At 41.5% G+C, this 24796-nt stretch overlaps 1 protein-coding gene across 5 annotated transcripts in view; it reads right to left on the bottom strand.

Annotated features, from left to right (window-relative positions):
* The window catches only part of LOC148018230 (sister chromatid cohesion protein PDS5 homolog A-like), a 203863-nt gene that overhangs the window by 96665 nt on the left and 82402 nt on the right, over nucleotides 1-24796 (bottom strand). For 4 of the 5 annotated variants that reach the window (XR_015687776.1, XR_015687777.1, XM_087662282.1 and 1 more), the window contains exons 19-24: nucleotides 10394-10511; nucleotides 10055-10189; nucleotides 9775-9980; nucleotides 9549-9693; nucleotides 7973-8119; nucleotides 7219-7302 (exon numbers count right to left, since the gene is read on the bottom strand). Coding sequence is in view for 3 of the 5 variants with exons in the window: in XM_087662282.1 (XP_087518408.1) it covers nucleotides 7219-7302; nucleotides 7973-8119; nucleotides 9549-9693; nucleotides 9775-9980; nucleotides 10055-10189; nucleotides 10394-10511 (835 nt within the window). In the remaining 2 variants the exon portion in view is untranslated. Of the gene's footprint in view, nucleotides 1-7127; nucleotides 7303-7972; nucleotides 8120-9548; nucleotides 9694-9774; nucleotides 9981-10054; nucleotides 10190-10393; nucleotides 10512-24796 lie in introns of all 5 variants that reach the window. The other variant, XM_087662284.1, reaches the window with a different exon arrangement.

Raw genomic sequence — 24796 nt, 5'->3', positions numbered from 1 at the left:
ACACCTACTGGGAGTATGTCATCGGTGCCCACGGCAAGAGTGTAGGCATATGCACCTCTATTGGCCTGAACCTTACCGCCTGTGTACAGGATCATAGGGCGATTGTGGCAGGGAGGGTTCTTTAGATCAAGTTGGATATTGGGGACTCGTGTCTCGGAGTCCTCAATGTCTATGCCCCCACTGATGTCAGGGCATGCAACAAGTTCTGGGTGGAGATTGCAGCAAGACTCCCAGAGGTGGACTCCTGGATTGTTGGAGGAGACTTCAACAACCTGGAGACCTTGGAGGACCATCCAGGTAGAGGCAAAAACTACCAAGGCATGGCTGGGGAGGAGCAAGAGGCATGGGAGGTCTTCCTACTGGCAGTAGAAGCTCGCAATGCTTGGAGAGACCCAGCTTTCCACGGAAGGGAAACCTCGTTGGACTTCTTGTGGGGATACAGCTGGCTAGGCGGAGCACTTGCGCAAGTTTTATGTGGGGGAGTGGGAATGCTCTCGCAAAGGCTAGATAGGGCTGTTGGCTGGCACCACTCTATTTCGATCACTGCACCGTCCTCCTAACACTTGATCCCCCAACATCTTCCCCTAGGTACACAATCCTATTGGATCCCTGACTTGATCTACAGGAGGGAGGAGGTGAAGAGACAGATTGAGCATATTTGGACTAGGAGTGGGGCAGGAGGAACGGATCGCAGAGAAGGTCACAAAGGTCCTAGCCGAGTCGAGCAGGATCTGCAGGAGGCAGCCCTACAAGCCAGGCAACACATGAGGAGGAAAAAGCACTCCAACGGGACCTAGCAACCACGCAAAGATTATTACAGGAAACACCAGGGGATCCCATCCTCCACGCACAAGAGGTGCACGCACGAGCAGCCATCGTCGGCCTAGAGGACAGGCGCTCGGAGTTCTCATTCCGTAACTCAATAGCCTTCTGGGCGCGAAAGGGAGACACAATGTGCAAGGAGTTTTTTCCGGCACACCATCCCGGCACCTCAACAGAGCAAATACACAGCCTTCAGGATCAGTATGGGAGGATTCGCTCTAGCCCAGATGAGGTGATGGAGATTGCCATCGACTACTACAAACGTCTTTTCCAGCAAGAGACAGCCTCAGTCAAAGGACAGCGTTGCAAACAGCAGGTCTGGGATCACATCCTGTCCCTCGTCACAGAGGAGATGAGACGCTCCCTCCTAGATCTCTTCACAGAGAAGCAATTAGAGGAGGCTTTCCATACACAGGACAGGCAGAAATTCCCGAGAGAGAATGCCCTTTCTAAGGCCTTCTTCACTACCTACTGGGAGGTGGTGAAGCACCCCTTATTAATGGCCTTCCAAGAGATTTTCACTTCGAGACAGATACCAAGAAGTCTTTCCGCAAGCCTCATCAGTCTTCTCCCCAAAGAGAAAGACCGGTTGGAGCTTTCCTAGTGAAGTCCGATCACATTATTGTCAGTGGCCTATAAGGCACTCGGAAAGTTGATTGGTAGGCAAGTACGCCCTGTGGTTCCAAACATCATTCATGACACATAGACAGGCTTTGTCCAGGACAGGAGCATCCTGGACAATGTATTCACCTTCTTTGAGGTGACAGAGTGGGCTCAGCACAGTGGGCAAGGAGTGGCCATACTACTCCTAGATTTCAAGAAAGCCTGTGACAGGGTGGACTAAGATTTCCTAAAGGGCACCATGGTGAGGTTGGGCTTCCTCCAAGCATGGATCCACGAGGTCTCCGCACTTATAGATCGACTACGAGCAAGGTTCTCATAGGCGACAGGCGAGGAGAGGAGTTTCGACTGGAGAGATCGGTCCGACAAGGCTGCCCCCTGGCCTCGTACCTGTTCTTACTCTTTGCAGGCGCGATGTCTCACTTCATCAGGTCATGCGTGAGCGGTTTACGTGGCCTCCGACTTCCAGTGAGAGAGGAGACGAAGTTGTTAGACTTAGACTATGCAAATGATACAACACTCTACATAGAGAGCAATGAGTTGATGTTGGAGAGAGTGAGACTAGCTCTTGAGGTGTTCTGTACTGCAGCTGGAGCGAAAAATCAACTGGGGAAAGTCAATTGGTTTCCTCACAGACCAGGACTCTAGTACAGAGTGGAACGTCCACTTGGGATTTAGATGCGTGAGTAGAGGGCAGACTATCCGTTACCTAGGGTTCCCGGTGGGACTCGACATCAACCCCGGCCAACAATTTCTTCCAATTCTCGACTCTATTTGAAGGAAGCTGACCTACTGGAGTACTGCTCGTCTATCCCTAGCAGGCTGAGCCCTTGTGGTGAATCGAGTCCTCCTAGCGACGGCCTAGTACATCGCCTCGTGTTGGTGCTTCTCCTCATCATGTGTAGTGCAGCTTCGCTAGCTAGTACGAAACTTCCTTTGGTCCAGGTCAAACGGTTCCAAGGATTCTCGGACCAAGGTGGCATGGGAAACCCTCATCCGGCATCGGTCAGAGGCAGGGCTTGGGATCATAAACCCAGAGTATCAGAGTATGGCCCTCTTGGGTAAGCTAGTAGTCCAATGCCTCACACCAGGAAGGTAGACCTAGAAGGTCCTATGGCAAGAGGGTCTTCAAGATTGTAGACTGAGGCTAGACGAAGAGTGGAGGCCGTCCCTGAGATGGATCTTTATGACAGCCCAGATCACCCCCCCCCCCCCAGATTCCCCTTCCTACGTAGCTTGCTCCGTGTGTGGCATGGCTTCCGTAAGGCCCTAATCCAGAGCCCCCCAAGCTGCTAGGAGGAGATCGACCTCAACCGGTGATCTGAAATCCCCATGTCAAAAATCGAGAATGGGCCCAAATTGGTGAGCGCACCCACATCCAGTAGGCGTTGGGAGGCCGGCCCCAGCTCATACCATCAGGACATGACGATAGGTGTACAGGATGGTGGCCCCAACTCATACCCTTATGTCTTTTGGAAGGAGCTCAAGGAGTGGCGCCTCTTGATCTGGGAGGGCATGCCACTTGATGAGCTGGAGTGGGATCCAAGAGACTATCTATGGCCGGCCACTACGGTCGCCAAGAAGCCATTGAGGTTCCTAGAGTACACAGTCAAGATTGGCAGACATGTACTAATGCAGGAGGACATGGATTGGGCGCCATCATGTAGCAAGCACTAGCCGGAGCACAGCATCACGGAGCCTTTCTGACAGACCTTCTGACGGCGTCTATGGGATAGTTGAAGGCCAAGGAGGGTATCATATTTCTTATGGCTAATGGCACATGGCGGCTTGGTAGTGGAAAGTTGGCTAGCCCAAATACAAGAGGGAGGTTGTAAGCGTTGCACACAACAGCCTCTAGAAACCCCAAAGCATTGCCTTTAGTCGTGTGAGGCGGCGCAGCTCGTGTGGAGAGGAGCATGCTGCATCCTTCGCCGTATTACACCCAACCTTGGATGTGTCTCATGGGGAGCTTTCTGCTGGCAAGCAATCACCCAAGGCCATCACCTTTTGTACGAGGCCAGGATACAGAACACAATATTCATTATTGAGGCACGCTCGTGCGCAATGATCCGTTTGGAGGCTCTACCCATCCACCAGGTACTAGAGCCCACAACAAACCGCTCTGAGGTTTAGGTGATCATAGGAAGTCTTACTGTATGGCAAATCTGAAAGGCGTGGTGTCACAAGGCTTTTGGCAAAGAGAGACTTTCAGTACAGGCAACCTTAGCAGAGCTCTAGACCTCCATCATCCACTCCCTCTGCGGCCGACGGGACCAAGTGCAGGGTGAGTCCAAGGCTTGTCAAGAGCTCCGTTGTCATTTCATGTGCACTTGGGGTGGCCAGGACCTCTTTTTCGTGATGCAGGCAAGCAGCCCCAAATGACAACACACCCCCTCCCCCCCCCCCCCCCCCTTCCCCTCCATGGCTTCTTGCTCCTATCCCCCCTAGACCACCCTGAAAGGCTTGTACATTTGATATATCTGTGACTCTGCATCAGCTCCAGCTAGTCTTTTCAGCATGAGCACTTCCTTATATTCAAGGTTTTTTTCTAAAGTAAGATAATTAGCCACACTTTATTTGCAAAAAAAAAGTCCAAACATTAAATATAGACTTTAAATTATATGGTCTTTTTTCATCGGACATGCATCGGACGTAGATCCAATATTTATTAGTCCAATTAGTATCATACTAGTATCCGACTATACCAATCACACACCGTCGGATGTGACAACCCTGATTGCAAGAGGCACTATTTGTTGCAGCCAATTAGGTGTGGGCTATCCAAGATTATTTGATGAAGTTTAGCCTTCAGATTTGTGAATTTTATTGCTTGCCGCCCTCTCCCAGGAAGGAAGACTGGTTTCAAGGCACGAGACAACTCTATGTTGAGAGAGGGAGAAAACCAAACTACTTTTGTGGAAAAAGTGTCCAAGTCAAAGAGGAGATGCAAACCCCTCTCTCTCTATCATCACTTCATTGGAGGACTTCAATGCCAGAACAGCTTGCCATCAACTATCTTTCTATGATGCATCAAACAACATGCTATAGGAGCAAGATTTAGATAACTTGAGCATGGACTAGCATGTGACAATGTGGAAGTCATAGGATCATGCTCGCTATGTAGCATAGTAGTTGAAGCATATGCTAATATGGCAGCACAACTTCTTGCATATTTGTTCAATATATGCTACAAGTGAAGTCTTTCTAGAGATTCTTACCTACAAATTACCATACTATAATGGTAGTTACTTATTGGCCGGGCTTTATGCCTCCATTCTTGAGCATAAACTGAGCCGTTGGGTACACAAAGAGGGTCTCAAGCTACAAGGATAGGTTGGACTCAGGAGAGGCTTTTCAGCATTGGATCATATCCTTACACTCAAAGTGATTATTGAGGAGAGAGGAGCTCATGAGACATAGATTTATTGCTGCTTTGTGGATTTTCGCAAAGCCTTGATATAGTCTGAAAAGCTAATTTCATACATAGGCTATATGGCATAGCAATGTCTAGGCAGCTCACCTCAGAAGATTCTAGCATTATAAAAGTCATGCATAGGCTATCTGACATGGAAGTGCCTAGGCAGCTCACTTGGGATTCTGACCTTATATGAGAGGGTGATTTGCAGAGTAAGGACATCTGAGGGTCGATAAGCATCTACTCATTCCACTCTAGGGATGAAACAAGGATGTCCTCTCCCCCCAAATATTTGGATTATACATTGATGAGACCCAATAGCAGCCTGCCACACAGCAGCCACCACTAAAGCGCAGCTGTTTGCTCCACCAAACACAGCCCATGCAGCCGGACTGCTGCTAACAGTCAGAATGCAGAATCCAGATTGTCCCCTCATCATTGGCATCCAGATGTGAATTTTCCATTGCGCTCTCATAAATCTACCCCAAGTGCTGGTTGGCTAGCCACATTTGAGAGATCATACACTATAACCGTATTGTTTGTACCGCCATTGTGACTCTATCTTCAGCACCACAGCCCAGACCACCCTAAACTTCTCATCCTATCAATGAACTGAAAAAAGGAGTCTCCAAGAGTATGCTGAGTCCAGACAAAAATAACACAGCTAGGCTCCCCTTACTGGTCCAAGAGATACAAGTATTATCAAACACTACTTTGCCCAAGGTGTAAAAACACACATCCATGACATCCCAGAACATCTTCACTGTGCCAAGGTAGCTCCTAGTGCATGGGGCACAAGCGATATTAACCAAAGCCAATCCCTCACTACGTATAGTAGCACCATGACTAGTAATTTCGATCAGCAATATGCATTCTTTAATCTTCATCACTTCTCACAATACCAGATTCAAGAAGTAATATCCCCAATCATTATGTCCTTGTGACATATGCAGCAACTTCAGCAGCAACATTGTCCTTTAACAGTATCATGGACATTACTTGTGCTCATGTGCAAGATTCACTATAACATTTATGAAGCCAGCTAGCTGGCTATCACTGCTGGGGACAGTATTACAGTAGCATTAGACATAGCTTTGCCTTTGTGAAGCAAGATAACTAACTCTTTTGAAATTGCCGACCTGAGGCTTTCCAACCACCAAGCTCATCTAGGAAAATACACCCTTGTTATACCAAACTGAAAGATTTCCTTTCTAGATTACTTAACTAACTAGACTGGAATTTTCAACACTCAATACCAAAACTAAACCCCTTCTGTATACTCACAATTTTATTTTTGAACCTTTCTGCTCAATGAGCCCCACGGTAGCCAAAGTACAATTCACACAATGTCTCTAGTACACGGACTTAATACAGGACAAAACATGCACAAAAGAATTTTAGATAAAGTACATTGTTTTATACTACAATACAAGCCTTTATAATTCTTGCTTCCAACATGATGACCCATGCTAAAGCTAGATCCACGTTCCCAATAGAGGATGTAAAGGAGGAGGAAACAGATCTAGAGCTCAAGGTAAGGGTGACACAGAGGAGGTAGAGGAAGAGGAGGAGAATGTAGAGAGACAGGTAGATGACCAGAAGAAGATGGGAGGTAGAGGAAGAGGAGGCAGTTGGAGATTTTGTACATGTGGACGTAGATGAGAGGAAAAGTAAGAAGAATAAGCAAGATCTTGAAGCTTGTGATGATAGATAGAGGAAAAAATTTGACAGTTGAGATGCAAATCTGACCCAAAAACAATGAAACAATGGCCAGAAAATGATCATCAAATGGCCAAAAAGAGGCAGGCAGACACTTTTTTGAAGCTCCACAGGTCAGAAAATGGTCAAATGTTTTTACCAATCTGGACTGAAGATTCCCATACGGATCATAGAACCCCGACCGGACTGGACAGATCGTACTACATGGATCCATACGCAGACGGAATGCAACTATAGTGAGCCTAAATACAGTGTGTCTCCATATACTTGGGTGAAACCAAAGTGAGAAACCAAGTAGAAAGGGAGAGGAGAATAGGCGGTGAATAAGCATCCACACATCAGATGAACGTGTCTCAAGCATACATGGGGTATTTCAACTGCAATAATCACTCTCTTCAAATCACCAACACTTATCAAATTCATCAGTAGTGCACATCAACTCATGGATCATCAATAGACACCAACATAGAAAAAAAGGTTTACATGCACTTTCCCTAAACAAGGTTACTTAAGGTTAAACGACACTGAAAGATGTTAGAATAATGGAAACCTTTTATGCTGCTCGGTTAAATGACTCTGACAGATGTTAAAATAACAGAAACCCTTTTATTCTGCTCCTTTAATGGAAAGAAAAGTGCCACCTGTCCAGGTCGAGAGCCTCTAGACCATAACTGATAAAGTGCATCACTTTCAACCAGGCATGCTGGCAAATCACTCCCATCAACCTTCAAGACAAACACCAACACTATTGGTCACTCCAAAATCTGTCCAGAGGAAGACTCTATGCACAATGCACATGCACACGCAAACATACTCACCCCACCCCCAACCCCAGGGTAATGCAGGGCTCACCCCACTGCTATAATGTGTTGCTAAATAAAGCATTTCTTTTTTCTAAAACAACTCTGCAGGTATCACACACAGGTCCACACCGTACCGTCACCGACCCCCACATTCCCACACTATTGAAGAAGCTCAGAAAAGGTGAAAACCCACATGGTGTAAAGTGCAGAGGCATCATCGCACGCATCCCAACCACCACCGCCCCACAGGCACCTACACAAAAACACACCCCTCCCCCCAAAAAAACACAACAAAAACACCCAACCAAAAAATCCTGAACCAAACCCACCCAACCCCCCCCCCCCCAAAACCTGCACACTATCATTGAATGTACAAGTGTGTCTACACATGGACACACACGTGCCCTGCACACCCACTTCACTCAGAAAAACATCCAAAGACAAGCCAAAGTAACCCAAACAAAGAAGACAATTAACAGTTCCCAAACCGTCCATAGACCGATTTGGAAATAGACCAAACAAAGAAAATTAACAGTTCCCAAACCATACATAGACCAATTTGGAAATACTTGGAAATAGCTTTTACTCATACCTTGCCATTGTCATGTGAATCGTCTGTCTTCACTCTATAAAAGGAACTCGGCAATGGCACCACACCAGGATATGTCTCTGAGTGTAGACTGCTCCGCCCAAGCTCTTTTGTAATGATAATGCCCAAATCACACAGAATATGCAAGGCCTGCAACCAACCAGGGAAAAAATGCAGACAAGGCCCGAACAGGCATCACTAAATCTTTGTTAAGAAACCCCACACCCTAGGAAAACACCTACACAAGTACATTTGACCTATTTCTTTTTAATATTGTTCACCAACATTTCTAATAGACTTTTTTTGTATCAAGCGATGCCAGTACGACTGCCAACAGAACCTTTTGTTAAGATTAGGTGCCAACATCTATGCATGCATGCACACACATACATGCATATACCCACATGCTTTGTGTGTGTGCATAAAAGCACTGTTCTTAGTTAATTAATGCCCAAAGAAAAGCCTTGATGCACACACGTGCCCACAGATGCGCATGCATACACACACATGTAAACATGTATCACATCTCTCTCTCCAATTGGAAGTTCTGATTTCTACTCATTTAAAAGCCATACTCTCATTAACTCTTCATACCGCACAAAGGGATCATACTTTATTGATGAGATCGGATACATATCATTCTAAGCATCTTAAGCAACCCCCAAGACCATTTGCCAACACTTAACATATCATTCTTTGTACCTGCTAACTCGGACTCTTTGGTGAGCCAACAAAAGTTGGAACATAATTGCTTGATTCTGAAGAAAATTTAGGACTGCCTAGAAATGCAACAAGCTATTCAGATACAACCTAAGCCGTCCACAGAAACTACCTGTATACAATGGCCACTATGCCTTAACAATTGGTTCACTTTGTAAACTAGGTGACTAAATTGTCAGTTCATTTACCCTTTCATGCCATGTGGAACGTGCAAACCATCATAGGCTCATATCCTTAGATCAAATGCAACTAGGTAGGGAACCAGGCAGCCCCACAATTGAGCCTGGACACAGAGAAGCTAACCCCAACGGTGTCCAGCTATGTGGAATATATTAACCATCATTACCCTTGGATCAAATGCAACTTCACAGAATTTAGTCAGGGGGGGCCCTATAATTGAGCCTATATAATGAAAAGCTAAACCCAACTGTGTACCACTGCAATGGTTACATCACCAACGTTTCCTAGACAACCACAATCTTGCCCATGCAAGATATGATGTAGCAAAATCATTATTGCTTACAAATTTATATCAATCAGCTTTAAAACTTCTGTGACACATTATAGCCCAAGAGGTTGGTTTGCATTTATGATGTACTTACAACCTCCTACAGGGTCTTCTTTATACTTCGTATTTTACCTCAGGGGTTCCACTCCAAGGTGTCATTAACACTTTTTTTTTTTTCTTTGAAAAAAGAGAACTTCTATGATAAGCACGTCACCCACAGCTGGTGCTGGCTGTTATATCAGGAAGAACAGAAGATACATGCGGAATGCAAATCTGGTAAGAGAAATTGTAGTTACAACTAAAAAAGGAGAGTGGCATAACCCTGTGAGACGAAGTAAGGTCTGAACTCACAGTGGTTTTATTCTCTTCCAATGCATCCTCTGCTCTCTTGATTGTGCGAAATATAGCCAAAATTGCAGGTAAATTATCAGCATCCTTTTTTCCCAAACCATCACTGTCAGAGAGAACAAGGTACCGAAGGAAAAACAGGAGGAATCTGTGCATGCAGTTCAATCCATCAGCACTATCGTACCAGTGTTCAACAAAAGTCAACCATGTACTGTAACATTACAATTACCTGTAAAATGGCTCATATGCATCTGCAATGGTCGAATCTGCATCTGGAAATGAAGGATGGTGTGCTAGAACATGCACCAAGTACATCAATACATACTCAGGGTTGTAAGTAAGAAGGGGTGCATCAGCTTCCAAGCCAGCAGATTTCTGCTGTAACCTGACTTCACGACGGCAACTCTCAATAAAATCAGCTAAGTAATGTTTGGCCTGCACATACAAGGAGCACATGTCAAAAACAGGCAGAGTCCTAGGAACTGTGATGTTCTCCAAAAGATGTTTACATTTGTCAGAATCTCTCTTGATGAATCCAAAGCAACCAAGTCATAAGCACTGGCATATTTATGGTTCAGAGTATGATCCTTCATATACTGGTGAACTTTTTTTAGAAATTGTTGCCTCACTTGAATATATGAATCCTGAAAGCAAATAGAAAACACAATCAAACAAAAAAGCAGCATCAGTGGCTATTCTCCTCCAACCACATCAATAAAGCACAACACTTGACAGAACAAAAAAGGTACTAATAAATGTCGCAATTATTCTTCAAACCCAAAAAAAAAAAAAAAAAAAAAAACACACACACACAATTAGTGTCCTGAGATCATGCCAATATTGCATACCTGTGCAACATACATGCAAGCATGAAATAACTGCACAGGAATTTGCACATCCCATCGTCGTGCCAGACGTAAGACCCCTTTCGCAGATGCAAGGCGCAATTGGGCTTTATCTCTTTCACTGTCCATGTCACACGACCCATATTTGAACAAAGAATAGAGTAGAAGACAGCAGTAAATTTTCAAGATCTTGACTCTACTCAAAAACGAGCAAGCTCAATTAATGTTCAGCTGACAGTATACCAGGCATGATACAAGTAACATCTTGTTCTACAGAAAAAAGAGTGTGAATTTACAAACCTGGAATTTAGATGCTTCAGTTATGCCTCCTCTCAAAGATTGGATGCCAATTTACTTCCTTTATTTAAATTTATCTAGTTCGGCAGAAATGTCTTTGCCATGAAAAACGAATTTCAACTGGAATATTTACTTCCTTTATTTAAACTTACTTGGTACAGCCAAAATGCCTCTGCCATGCCATATGAATTTCAGCTGGAACACTTACCATTTAATACCTGAGAGATACTACCAGGTTAACAAGATTTTGAAGGTGACTCAAGAAACACATTAGCAACGCAACTGATACAACAACTCAAGAGAAGCCACCCAATCCATCAATCCAAGGTCTATCAACCTAGCATAAGGCCTTTGACCACAGACTCTTCTACCCTAGATTACTGACCCCCAGAAGTCCTCCAACTTTGGCCCAAGAACCTTTCAATGTGTCAGAGCCAAAGTAAAGAGGGAAAAAAAAACCCTCTGATTAGTAGCATGCCCAGCAAGCCTAGTTCTGGAAGTTTAGATCAATCATGCCATACTACCCCTCTCACTTGTGCTAGATGACACTGTACCACAAGCTAGACAAAAGAAAATGACAAACAAATAGAAGATGGATACGAGAAATGGACTACTACAAATGTTTTTGCCCTAAAAAGAGAAGGTTGGTAAAAGATTCTCAATAACACTAAATCCCATCTCTAAGGAGCATTCAGTACAAATTCTTCTGCACTGTACACCCGTACTAAAGTTGGTTCAAACATTGGCGTTAATTCTAGAAGGCTTTGATTTCCATCATATAGATTCACTCCCAAGAGTGAAATGCTATTTTCTCAAAATATGAAGGCCCATATAGAACCCACCGCATCTAGCCATATATTCCTCTAATCACCTATCGGAAGCCCATGCAGACTCCAATCTATGCCAGAAGTTGGGTTTATGAAGAAGCCAAAATACCCTAGTGGATCTCCACATACCTTCACCAAATCGAGTCACTCCCAAGAATGAATTGCTACGTTATCATAATATCACAGCCCACATAGAACCCAACATACATGACCATCTATCCCTCTAGTTACCCTTTGAAGCTGAAGAGGACTCTACAATCTGCGCTAGATTTTGGACATGTGAAGACGACTGGCTACCCCTACTTGCAGCCACACTGTTGTCAAAACTTTTTGTGTACCTATAGACATCCTCAATTGAGCAAAGAGGATTGCGGAGTACCTCATTCTAGTAATCCGGCAGCAATCCAAAAAGGTATTGCATGTAACGCAACGCTTGAGGATTGTCCAAGGCCTTTGTTTTATGTAATTAATATTTAAATTCCTGAGAGTATGCATCCAAGCTCTTCCTCCCAATATCAAGCAAGTGTCATCGAACTGATAAAAATCAAAATACGCCATCCATTTGTCCAACCATGAATTCATGTTCGTCTCATCACATTCTTTCTTGTCCTCTTTAAAGCGATCAGGTTGGAACTGAAGAGGCAACATCCTCATAGATGCAAGCACAAACGAAAAATGGAGTGTGCAGTTCAACTAACTACCACTGCATTTCCTTTCCTTGAGCTTTGAGACTCCGCACAAGGGACAAATCTCCATCAGATTTGAAGAAGAAGAGACTTCGAGATGCTACCCGTGCATGTGTTCGGGTTCAAGAGAAGCCAAACAAGTATCCTCTATGTGTTGAGGTTCAATGGGAACAAACGCATCAAAAAGAGATACCCCGTCAAAAGCCACAATTCCCTAGTGGATCTCCTCATCTATTATAATGCATAACACCTCCAGGCTCAAAAATAAGGTAGGCCAAAGCCTCTTCAACATAACAATATCATCCTCCATATAATAGATTGTCTAATCTACATAAGTCCAAAATCTCAGCCTCATTTCACAACAAGAGTCCTCAGCACCTTCATCATGTGGCAGGCAATATAGCATAGCCTTTGCAATTATAAAGAGCAAATAAGGGACCACTTTTGGATCAATCTTTCTACATAGAACTCCTCCACATTTCTCCAATAACCACCCTACCTTTGGCCAATTAATACAATAATAAACTCCATTGGAGAATACATCCTACAACTACATTGAGCATGTTTAGTAGCCTCAAAGGAGGTGAAGTCGTTATTCAAGCTATGCCTATCATGAACAAAGCATATCTACTCACCGTAATGAAGTTAAAGTAATAATTACTATTGACCATCGTTCTCAGTGCCTTATAGGCTATTGACAATAAAATGATGGTGCTTGTTGCCAAGCTCCCATCAATACCCTTTTCTCCCAAAAATTGGTCAATCCTAGCTCAAGAGCCATACAGACTACATCCTCCCGAATACGAGAGCTAAGCAAGCTAGTGAAAAATATATCCTACTTTGGAGACAATAGATGTGACAAGAAAGTCCCAACCATGATATCCAAGCCTCTTTCTTGCCAAGAGATGAGGCTCATCCCAAATCTCCATCTCAGTGATGTCATCTTTTACAGTGGGGAATCTACAATAAAAAGTTGTAATAGCCTCGTCTCAAGGCTCATCCTATGTGCAAAATTTCTAACTTGATAGAGTGAAGACAATTGGGTTTGGACCTTGATAAAACTCGGCCAAGAACTAGCACATAGGTAGCTAATAACTAGCAAACACGGAACTAATGACAAGTAGAACTATCTAGTTAGGTAGCTGCTAACTAGAAGATAGCTAGTTGCAAACTAGCAAATAGCTAGTACTAACTAGCATACAAGCAATTATTAACTGGTACACAATGGCATTAGTTGAAAGCACAATCATCATGGGACAATAATGACACATTAGTACACAGCTCAATAAGAATATTCTATCATGGATGTACCACTTTATACATCCATATGGTTGGTCAAAAGTCCTACATTTCAAGCCTAATTTTTCTCAACTACTCAACTCTCTACAATAGTGCAAACTTCTAGAGCTAATAACTTCAGATCCAACCATTAACTTTTGCTGATGTAAAATGAGAGAATGTTCAAAAGATCACTCTTCATACTTCGACCACTGGAATTATGCTAATGCTTACTCCATGGTGAGATATAGGCACTCAGACCTCAACTACCTACCTTTCCTGCATTTCAAGGACTGTCGGACATACCTAACTCGGAGCACAAATTTGGAAAGATCTAGCCATCAAATACAGTTATCATCTTCTACAAAGTTATTCCTTTACTCATGATCTACACCTTGACCATTCGGATTGTCAAGAACTTACTTTAGCTAATTTTGAATGGAAATGAAAGCATAGATTTGGAAAGATCTAGCCATCAGATAGAGTTATCATCTTCTACAAAGTTATTCTTTTACTCATGATCTACACCTTGACCATTCGGATCGTCAAGACCTTACTTAAGCTAATTTTGAATTAGCATTTACTGATCTACAATTTTCAAGCAAAATTACACTCTACCACATTCACTAATATATATTGAGCTAGTCTCAATACATTGTATGGGAGATTGTATATGAGAGAAAGAGAGTGAGGAAGTGTGAGCAGACCTGATTCACATCTCTTATCATTGTATCATTCATGTTCAATCAATGCATTATCTCTTTGAGTATGTCCAATCACTTCTACTATTGTTACATTGTTTGCTTCCACTACAATCTACTTGATTGTTAGCTCCTTCCAATCAATTGTTTCTGTTATCTTCTTATTGTCTACTTTCAATTGAGTCAATTGAAGTATTGGGCACCTCATTCTCAAAATTATATGAGACCTCAACTGAGTGCGAATGTGGCAAATATGAACAAGAAATGAATCTCGACAGCTCATGAAGATGAAGAAATGAACACGAGAGTCAAGCCGGACCCAAGGCACTCAATCTTGCAAGACCAAATGGCCCGATTGGAGCCATCATGCTCATCTTTCTCCAAAAGGTTGGAAAGGATAAGCACCTGCACCAAGGGTTCCTTGATGACCATCCTCAAAATACAGTACTCAAAAGGAGAAGGGGAAAAGAAAATATGAAGTGGTTAGGTGAAAGAATGAACACTATAGAACTATATGAAGTATATAGAATGCTTTCATCCAATCAGCTCCTAATCCAAATTACCAAAAAGAGCAACCTACCAACCACTTTATCTTGAAATTACAAGAAGGATAGAGACTAACTATATTACATGAGTAGGTTTGTATTTTATGTCCATTAAGATGGTTGCTATGTTCAAATCAAGGTACTCTGACGCCTTCTCCTTGCATATCCAGCATCATCTCATTAACCCCCTTTCCAAACATTGCAATAACATATTTATCATAGAATTCCAAGGCTAGGATAACTTCAAAATTGTCCATGGGGATTACTAAGAAGTTGAGTTTTGCTTTCCCATTCCCAGCTTCTACTTGTACTACAAAGACCTGTTTCACTTCCTTGGCCTCTCCTTGTGCAAATGTTACTGTTAATCCTTCTGGGGCCTTAGACAATTTCAATCCATGTTTGGCTGCACACTCCAGTGTGATAAAGTTGTGAGTGGCCCTTGTGTCCACCATAATAGCTTGATTCCCTTCGCTCACCCTCCCTTTGCGAAACACAGTGACAATAGCAACGTATAAGAAAAAGGAAGAAGGTGCAAACTATAAAAGGCTAGCAAATTGAGTGTTGCCTACTGCATTTAAAATGGCATTCTGAAATTTTCAGGATTAGCATTTTTAGGCCAATCCAAGGTTCCCAAAAGTTCACCCTTCTACGAGCTATTCACCCCTAATATTCCATACTCTCTACTGCTTTAGCGTTCAGCCACACCCAAGATCTGAGTTGGGGTATTAGCACACATGTTTACCTATTCTCTTCCATGTCTATCTCCTGGTTGTGAGCATTAATTTGAGTCAAACGACAACGTTCAGACTAGAACTCTCTCAGTCTGATAGACTTTTTCTGTTAGACAGCAGCCTTCTTCAGAGGCACATCACATGGAGGACTAACATTTCTCAGTCTCCATAGATCTGTAATTTCTGTCCCCCAATCCTTCCCAAGCAGCCCATGTGGCTCTCAGCAGCGTGCAGCAACAGTCTCCTTTCTCCAACATCAAATGGCATCTTTCTTTCACTCATTGCTTGTTCCTTTTTCAGGTGCTTTTGTCTATTTATGGGCCTTTTCTCCCACATGCTCAGTGTTGCAATCAGTATCATGATCATCTCTAGCCAGTCATGACTGATATATCTCTACTCAGCCAAATATCTCTCATGCCCCTCCAATCAAGGGCCCTCATTGGCATGCTATGACACTAAGGTATGTTGTATCAGCTTTCTTCCTGTTCTGTTTTAGTTATATTTGAGACTTGTTTCCTTTCTCTCTATCACAGCAAGATTGGGTTGCATGCAACTGCTGAAGACTCAATTTGGCTGCCTAGCCATCAACTAAAGTTCAACGTCTCAAAACCATCTTGCTCTATTGAACACAACCAATACTTCCAGCAAGGCTGTTGTGACTTGCACAAAACTGTTCTGCATCATCTTGGTTACCTGCGATTGTGCAGAGGCCTGTTTTCTCAGCAATGCCGACAACATCAATCAAGGTTGCTCACTGCAGATTTTAACTTAATATTTCACAGTTCTCTCTTATCCAATCTTCATCTAATTTCCACCTCTACTCAAGCAGAAACCTAAAACCAGTTTCAGGCTTATATTTTTCAGCCCTCGTAGATTGGCATGCCCAAACTTTCAAAATTTTCCATATTTTCAGAATCTAAAGTAAGATTTTTCAAAATTAAGCAGTTTTCTTTTGGCGTTTGGATTTGATACACTAGTAATAGATTTAGTGATGAATTACAAGTTTATTTAAACGAAAGGATGAGGCTCTAGCACCGTCCTTATGATAGCTTTGTCGTAGACTAGCGAAAAATTCTCCCAGCCAGCTACCAATGAGCCACATTGCCTCAAACCACTCATGTTTGGCCAGGGACATAATAGCATTTTAGAAGAATAGCATCTTGATCTTATTTCTGCACCTCCATGTTATCTTTGAGTTCTGGCAAGGGATTTGTCACTACCCATGACAGTCTTATTACAAGGTTAGAGGAGAAAACAAGAAGGAAATTAGAGTACACAAATGATCAGTCAGCCGATCATATAGTTCTACGTAACTTGTAAGTAATCATTCCACTTCCAAGACCAACAGCTCGGGTTGCATATGCATTGCCAAACATACTATCTTGTGCCCAAGGCATCATGCCAACATTATTATACATGGGGTTTTGCATTCCACTTGCCATAATTGGATACATTGGGCCTTGCTTACCCTATATATGTGGCTGCATACATTTGCTCCTTGCATCCCCATGCCTGAAGCATTACCAGCCATTGCTTGGAGAACCAAACCATTACCAAAGTACCCCAAGCAACCCACATTAGCATGCATGCCTTGCCATTCCAAAGACATTGGATTGGCACTACCAAGTTGGCCTTGCATATGTGATACTTGCCCCACTAGCATCATTTGCTAATGCTCATTACCCACATTAAAACATCGATATTTCTAATGCTTTCTAGTACAAACCAAAAAAAAAAAAGGATTGGGTTCTTTGATTCATGGTTACAAAGTGATAACATCTTGTACTGATGCGTTCAATGTTCTTCTCTTCATACACTAGTGCATCATGTTTATTCACCACAATATATGAAGTCTATACCAGCAAAAACTCTCATGGAAATAATTGTAACAAGGTTTTAAAATTTCCATTCTTGTGATAATTTGCTTACGTGAACTAAAAAGATCTCATTTTACGCCACTCTGGTCGGCTCAATAGCAAGCAAGCCATGTAACCTGTCTTTTAAATTTTATATTCTCATGATTGATAAAAGCATCTAAAAACTCATTGGAATGCATGCATCAACTGAGGTAGACACCAATGCACATACCACCACATATGCCTATCTGTATATTGACATATGAAAATAAATTTTTCAAAGGTAGTCATAAACATGAGTACAAAAAATGGATGAACATGGAGAGAGCTTATTAATTGTGACTTTTTCTAAAGAAAGTAGAAAAGCATCCAAGTATTTGACTGAATTCAAGCATGGCATTACTTTGGCACATTAAATATTTGCCCATGAAAAGAATCCAATAGTGTGCTCAATAACTCCTAGGAAATTACCAAAATCACTTCAAAAAATAGGATTTGCCTAACAAGACCAACTAAAACATCATAAATGAAGACCATGTACCTAATTGAAGAAACATAGCTTCTACATGAAAACATGTTGCTTCCATTTCGGATCCATAACTGTAAAAATGATACACTACAACACACAGCTACAAGTTCCACTATGCTGAAAGTATTCTGAACATATTGAGTTGGCAAGAATTGCATGTTACCCCACCCTAAGTTTACAAATTGAAGGGCATCACCTCTATTTAAACATCCCATCAAAAGTACAAACCATTCTATGTCACGAGGACAAAAAGTTTGAGATAGTTTAATCTTGTTGATAACATTTGATAAAGTTACTAACAAATGTGCAAGGTTGTTTAGCACATGTGATGCACATGGCAATTATTTCATGGTAACAAGCCAAGGACCTTGAGGATGCAGTGGACATCAAAGAAAAAGTTGTGATAAGTCATGTCAGCTAGACTTTGGTGCTGAGTTGGTGTCCATTTGAACCCTATGACAATTGTTTGGCCTTTAAGTGTCAACGGTGACACTAGGAACAAGCATTAGTTAATTAATTAATACCAATCCAAGGGTCAACAAAGGTTGGGGACCACTCCACATTACAAAGGGCCTAGTCTAAAAAGATCTCACCCATTTGGAGAACATCTTAGCCAAATTCGGTGGACAGCACATGGCATTCCGCTATAATCCCTCAATGATGATTTAGTAACCACCTCAAAACCTATGCTATCAATAGAAGGCATCATATACTAAAATCATCACCAACGATTTGTGGTATTGTCAAGGATTTGAAATGCCAAGCCATCTATTGTGACTTTGCAGCAGCATTTGACTAGTTGGAATCAAATTAGAGCAAGTTCTGGGTGAAAATTAAGAATTCGCCCAATTTATATGCTGATTGTTGAAACGACAAAGGACTTTTGGATCAAGCAAGAAGATTGTGAAATCTTGGCTCATAATCAATCCATTAGCAATTGAAGATAAAGAAATCCCGAAAGGGACACCAATTTTGGGACCAATAGTGTGTCCACTATCCAAGATTTTGAAGGTAAAGTATGCATTTCAGTTTATTTTTATTTCATGATTGTTGTAATTAAGTGCTTGATCAAGGAATTACCACCCCTCTATAGAACGAAGGCTGGTTTCATGGTTCCATTGCCCAAATACCACTCAATTCCTTGATTTAGTGGGCCCGAGGCACCTAATTGCAAGCCAAAGCTTTATGCTAATGCTGATTTTTGGGCTGAACTGAGAAATTACAGCAAGATGTCTTCATACAGTAGATGGAATCAAGCATTGATGATGCCTCTCAATATGGAGATTCACATGGGGAGGAAGAAAATTCAATGACTAATCTTGGACAAGGCTCTCATGATGCATAGCAAACTGAAAATGTTGTTGTTGAGCAAGATGTAGGCCCTTCAAGGCATATTGAGATTAATGACCAGCAAAATGAAGAGGAATTTGATGACCAATTAATCGAATGAGGAACACAGCAAATCTCTTTGCTAAATTGGTAAAGGTTCTTAGTTCACCCCATTTTTGAAAGCTCCAAAGAGCAACAAGGGCAAGAAGAAGAAGTCATCTTCTACACCTTCAAGACAACAATGTACACCGAAGGTAATGCCAAAGCCTTCACTTGAAGCTCCCAGATAGGCAAATGAAGCAATATAATTGGTACCTATGGGGCACGGAATGCAAATGCAAGGCCAACATGGAAGTGCCAATCTAATGGATCGTGGATAACCATGCATTTATACTATAATGGGGCAGCCAGGATACTTTGGCAATGGCACGATTTCTCTTGCTATGGTTGGACAAGGACCGCATGCAAGAATGTAGACACAAATCCTAATGGTATGTAGCAGCCAATGCATGGTATGCAAGGCCCAATGTATTCAAGTATGGCCGGAAATGTGCAAAACCCTATGTATGGCAACATTGGTGTGATGCCTGAGGCACAAGATACAATGTTTGGTAATGCATCTACACCCCCAAATGTTTACGGAGCTCAAGGAATGAATACCGGTCATGCAAATGCTTCATATGGTGTTGGTTTTCATGTAAATTGAACAAATGCACCCTTTTTGCAGCAGCCAGTATATGACAACTTGACACCCAAAGGAACAACAAAAGACTATGAAGAGGGTAGAAAAGCAGTGAAGTTTGAGTCCTTCAGTGGTGCATAGGATAGACTAAAAGCTGAGTTTCATTCAATAGCTTGATGCATTCCACTCAAGGGGAAACTTTACCAAATCCTCAAAGACTCGAAACACAACCACTTTCTTAAAGGAAAATGCACTGCAATGGTGGTCTACACTTTTGATGCAAGGTAGCATACCGCGTCAATTTGCATCAAATTGGTTGACAAGTATCTTTGAGGTGGGCATCATGAAAGCTTAGAATAAGCTAGATGCTAAGGAATGCAAGAATCTAAAGCAATACAATAAGAAAATGTGGGATGCATTGCTCCCATAGCTTATTATTGTCTCATACCCCTTAATGAGCAAGTGGAAACATATATTTGTGGCTTTCCTAAAGAAATTAGGGATTTTTGCATAAAATCGATCGTGTCTAACACGTCTCAACTGATAGAGATTGCTGCTACAACTGATGCTTTGCAGCGTGGGAGGATTTGAGCTTCCTAGAGAGTCAAGAGAAGCTCAATAAAAAGTTGTTTTAAGGCCGCGAAAAGAGGTGGATCTAGAAACTAGTGTGAAAAGAGAACAAAACAGCAAAGAAAGGGCCTGCAAACATTGGCACAACATAGGAAATTGATGGCTTCTAATAAATGCTTTATTCCTAAATAGGAGGGTCACATTGCGAATGATTGTGTCCCAATAGACAGCAACATGAAAATCAAAAATTTAGGAAAATCCCAAGGGAAAGAAATGCAAATGTCACGCAAAACCAATACTACCGCTCATTGGAAAGCTTGGGTTGCATATTCAAGGATATGTGGATAGCGAAGAGTCCTTTATTGCTCCACTTAGAGGTTGTGATATATTACTTGTTACCATATGCATACAGTGATTGATTCATGCACAAAAGATATCACTATCTAGCATAAGAAACATACCCTCACACTTGATGTAAAGTTGAAAGGGAAATCAACCCCTGTTGTATTTGCAACTCTCAATTCTAAAGTAATGAAAAATCATCTTTTGGCATACTCGCTATTTGGTAAAGATAAGGATGATAGTCAGAATGATGGGAATATGTCTAAGTTAGAGAGGGATCGCATGTCATTTAAAATGTATGCTAATTACTTTTCCCAATCACTTCCAAGGCAACTACCACCTAAAAAACCTAAAGATCATGGCATAGGTCTTATCCCTAGAAATAGCCCACCCAATATGCCATCCTAGAATGTCGGTGCTACCTAGCACGAGGAGATTACAAGTCTGGTGAATGACCTATTACAAAAAGGATTGATTCAGCCCAGCTCAACTCTTTTTTGTTCTCCAATGCGTTTGGTGTAGCAAAAGCATGGTTCATGGTATATGTGCATTGACTATCGTTCTTTGAATAAGATTATGAGAAAAAACAGGTTTCTCATCTCTCAGATTGATGACGTTATGGATAACATTGCAATATGTAGCTATATTAAACCATGTAGATTTAAAAAGTGGTTATCATCAAATACACATTAGACTAAACGATGTCCTAAGACAACTCTCATGGCATCTTTTGGGTTGTATGAGTTTCTTGTCATGCCTTTTGAACTTACAAATGCTCCTTCCACTTTCAATCGAGTAATGGATCGCATCTTCAAGCCACATTAAGCATTTGTGAACACTTTCTTTGATGACATGATTATCTATTCAAAAAATTAGGTGGAGCATAGAATGCACTTGCACATTATGTTCAATGAATTGTATAAGCACAAGCTAGCTAGTTATTCATGACAAGAAAAATGAATTATTTTTGTACAAAATGCACTTTCTAGGAGATATTGTATTGTCAAGGATTCCAAATGCCAACCCATCCATTGTGAAATTGGAATAGCATTTCGCCAATTGCAAATCCAATTAGAGCAAGTCTTGGGTGAAAATCTGTAAACGCCCCGAACAACATAGTATGCTTAACAATTATGAAATTCGCTTGTCTTCGAGATTTAATATAAAAGAGAATAAACACTTAAAGCTGAAAATGAAAATTACTCACAAAATTACAGCCATGAAAATGTAAAAGTAATGGAGACAAGATTGAAGGTTGAAGATGGGCAAACCCCCCCCCCCCCCCACCGAAGGAATGTATTTCTGCTCAATCCAAGTCCCTTAGGGAAGAGCTCAGTTACAATCAACCTGAGAGTGAGAAGAAGTAATTCTCACTCTCACAAGATCATGCAAAGATGTACAAACACACATGCATTATCTATTATGCAATGATAAGAACTAATTTCTTTACAGTATGAGAGAAGAAAGAGGGAAAATCAGCCTTTCTCCATAGTTGATTAGCAGTACATGGATACGGCTTGCTTCTTGTTGCTAAAATCGAAGAAAGAGCTCAAGAAGGAGGTGCTGTAATTAATTTACAGGCTTGTTGTCCTATAAAACAGCAGTGATAGAAGAGGGAATATGGAGGAATTTCATAATGGAGAAGTGGGGGATGATGATGGGGATGGATGGGGCCAGTTTCTGGCTATCTGTCGGTGCTGTAGATGAGTTTAAAACAAAGAAAAATGATGCTAAATGAAGAAAAACGAGCTTTTATTTATAGGAAAGGGAAGACCTAGTACAAAAGTGAAAAGTGGAGTAGCACAAGACAAGTGTCCAGCAACATGTCATGAGATGTGACAAGTGGTGGGACACTTGGAAACTTGTGTGACAAGTGTCTTGACACTTCTCTCTTCTCTATGGCCTTCCTCTTTGGACTGAATATTGTCAAGAATAGAAATAACCAAATTTAGTAAGCACACTCAGAGTACAGAATTTACTATTTTTAGAATGACATCCCTATTTTTTAGGACTAACATTTTTAAGCTAATTCGAGGCTCCTAAAATTTAGGAACCTCCTAAAATTTAGAGACACCCCCAATATGGGTGTCATATGAAAGCTTTATCCATATACATCGCAAAAACGGTATCAAAATCTTCATGTGACTTCCTATGCGAAGAAATGTGCATTTCAAGTTTTCAGCCCACACATGCACATTGTACAAGCATTTCATGATCATGCCATCTTGTTGATTGTAATTGTCTGTTCTGGCGGATCTAGCCCACACTTCAAGGCATCAATCATTTCTGTGTGCAAGTCTAACCCTGATATGCGTGAGTTCTGGTCACAAGCGCCCAATCGGGCAATCTAGATGCAAGAGTCAACTATCTTTTCTCTAAGCCACCGCGTGGGTCCACCATAACCTGTGACCACTCATCAGTGGCCAGCTCCACTGCACTTTTCTTTATATCTAATTAGTGCAAAGAAAACAAATTTAATAAACCATCATATAGACAAATTAATAAAAAAATATACAAATTCTGTTTCTATAGAGTTGTGACAGCCCTATGGCTTTTATTCAACTTTCCTCGGTTAAAAAGCTTCTTGATATGGCTGAAGAATGTCTGGGTAATCCTTCATGAATTTTTCATCTACCCACTGTGCATCTGTTGTGGGTAGAGTCTTGAATTTTAGTAAGAATTTTCGTGTCACAAGGGCACTTCTCATGGTTCGATACTTGTGAAACAAAATCTGTTCAGGTTCCAAGAGTTGCTCTGTTTCTTCAATTTCCGGGGCATCTTCAGTAATGGGTTCCTTTGGTTCTGGTCCTATGTAAGGTTTTAGCAAACTTACATGAAAAGCATTGTGTATTTTCCAATGAGCAGGAAGCTCAAGTCGATAAGAAACTTCATATATTTCCTCAATCACTTTGAAGAGTCCAAAGTATCTACTGGAGAGCTTTGGAAAAGATAAATTTTGACCGGAACCTTGTTTTAGCCTGCTTTTATCAAACTTTAGCAAGACATTGACATTTTTCAAAAGCCAAAGATCTTCTTCGTTTATCTGCTTGCTTCTTTGTCGCTCTTGGGCAACTTTAATAATGGCTCAAACTTGATCCACTGCTGTTTTTAAATCCGAAGCAAACTCATCAGCAACAAAAATCTTATCTTTAGTGCGAATAATTGGAAGAGGAATCACTTTACCCTGTACTATTTCATTTGGAGCTTTCCCTGTGGATGAGTGCACTGTATTGTTGTAAGCAAACTCCAATAATGGAAGATATTTCTCCCATTGTGACTTATGTTCACTAACATAAGCTTTCAACATATCCAAAAGAGTGAGATTCATCACCTCTGTTTGGCCGTCATTTTGAGGATGAAAAGCTGAGGAGAACTTTAAAGTGGTTCCCAAATTCTCAAATAAAGCAAGCCAAAAGTTACTTGTGAATTTGGAGTCTCTATCTGAAATGATCTCAAAAGGCATACCATGTAATCTGAAGATATGTTGAATGAAAAGTCTTGCAGCTTGTGCGGATTTTAATGTTTTATGACATGGAATAAAATGTGATTGCTTGCTGAATCGATCAATTATGGCCCAAATCATATCATGACCTTGAGGTGTTCTTGGAATACCTAAGATGAAATCCATTGTGATAGATTCCCATGGATCTTTAGGCACTGGAAGAGGTTGCAACAATCCTAGAGTGTTTTGTCTATCATACTTGGATTTTTGGCATACTAGACAACCCTCAATGAAGTTATGTGTATCTCTTCGTAATATTGGCCAATAAAAGTAGCGCTCAATTGCACTTAGAGTGGTTGCCCTTCCTCTATGCCTTGCATGGGGGTTCATGACTTTCTTTAAGCACCTTTTGTCGAACACGAAGACTGACACAAAGGCGATTGTTCATGAGAAGGTAACCGTCTTTGATGGAATAATTTGGATGAGAACCTCCTTGCTATAAATTTGACCAAATTGCTGCAAAATCAGTATCTTCATCATAAGTATTCTTCATTGCTTGAAAATCTTCATGATGAGCCACTGTAATAGTTG

The sequence above is a fragment of the Lygodium microphyllum genome, chromosome 21 (genome assembly GCF_053477565.2).
Source record: "Lygodium microphyllum isolate KBCC chromosome 21, Lygodium_microphyllum_v1.1.10, whole genome shotgun sequence".
Taxonomy (NCBI): domain Eukaryota; kingdom Viridiplantae; phylum Streptophyta; class Polypodiopsida; order Schizaeales; family Lygodiaceae; genus Lygodium; species Lygodium microphyllum.
The sequence above is the reverse complement of the archived record's forward strand: the minus strand, read 5'-3'. Positions and strand labels throughout refer to the sequence as shown.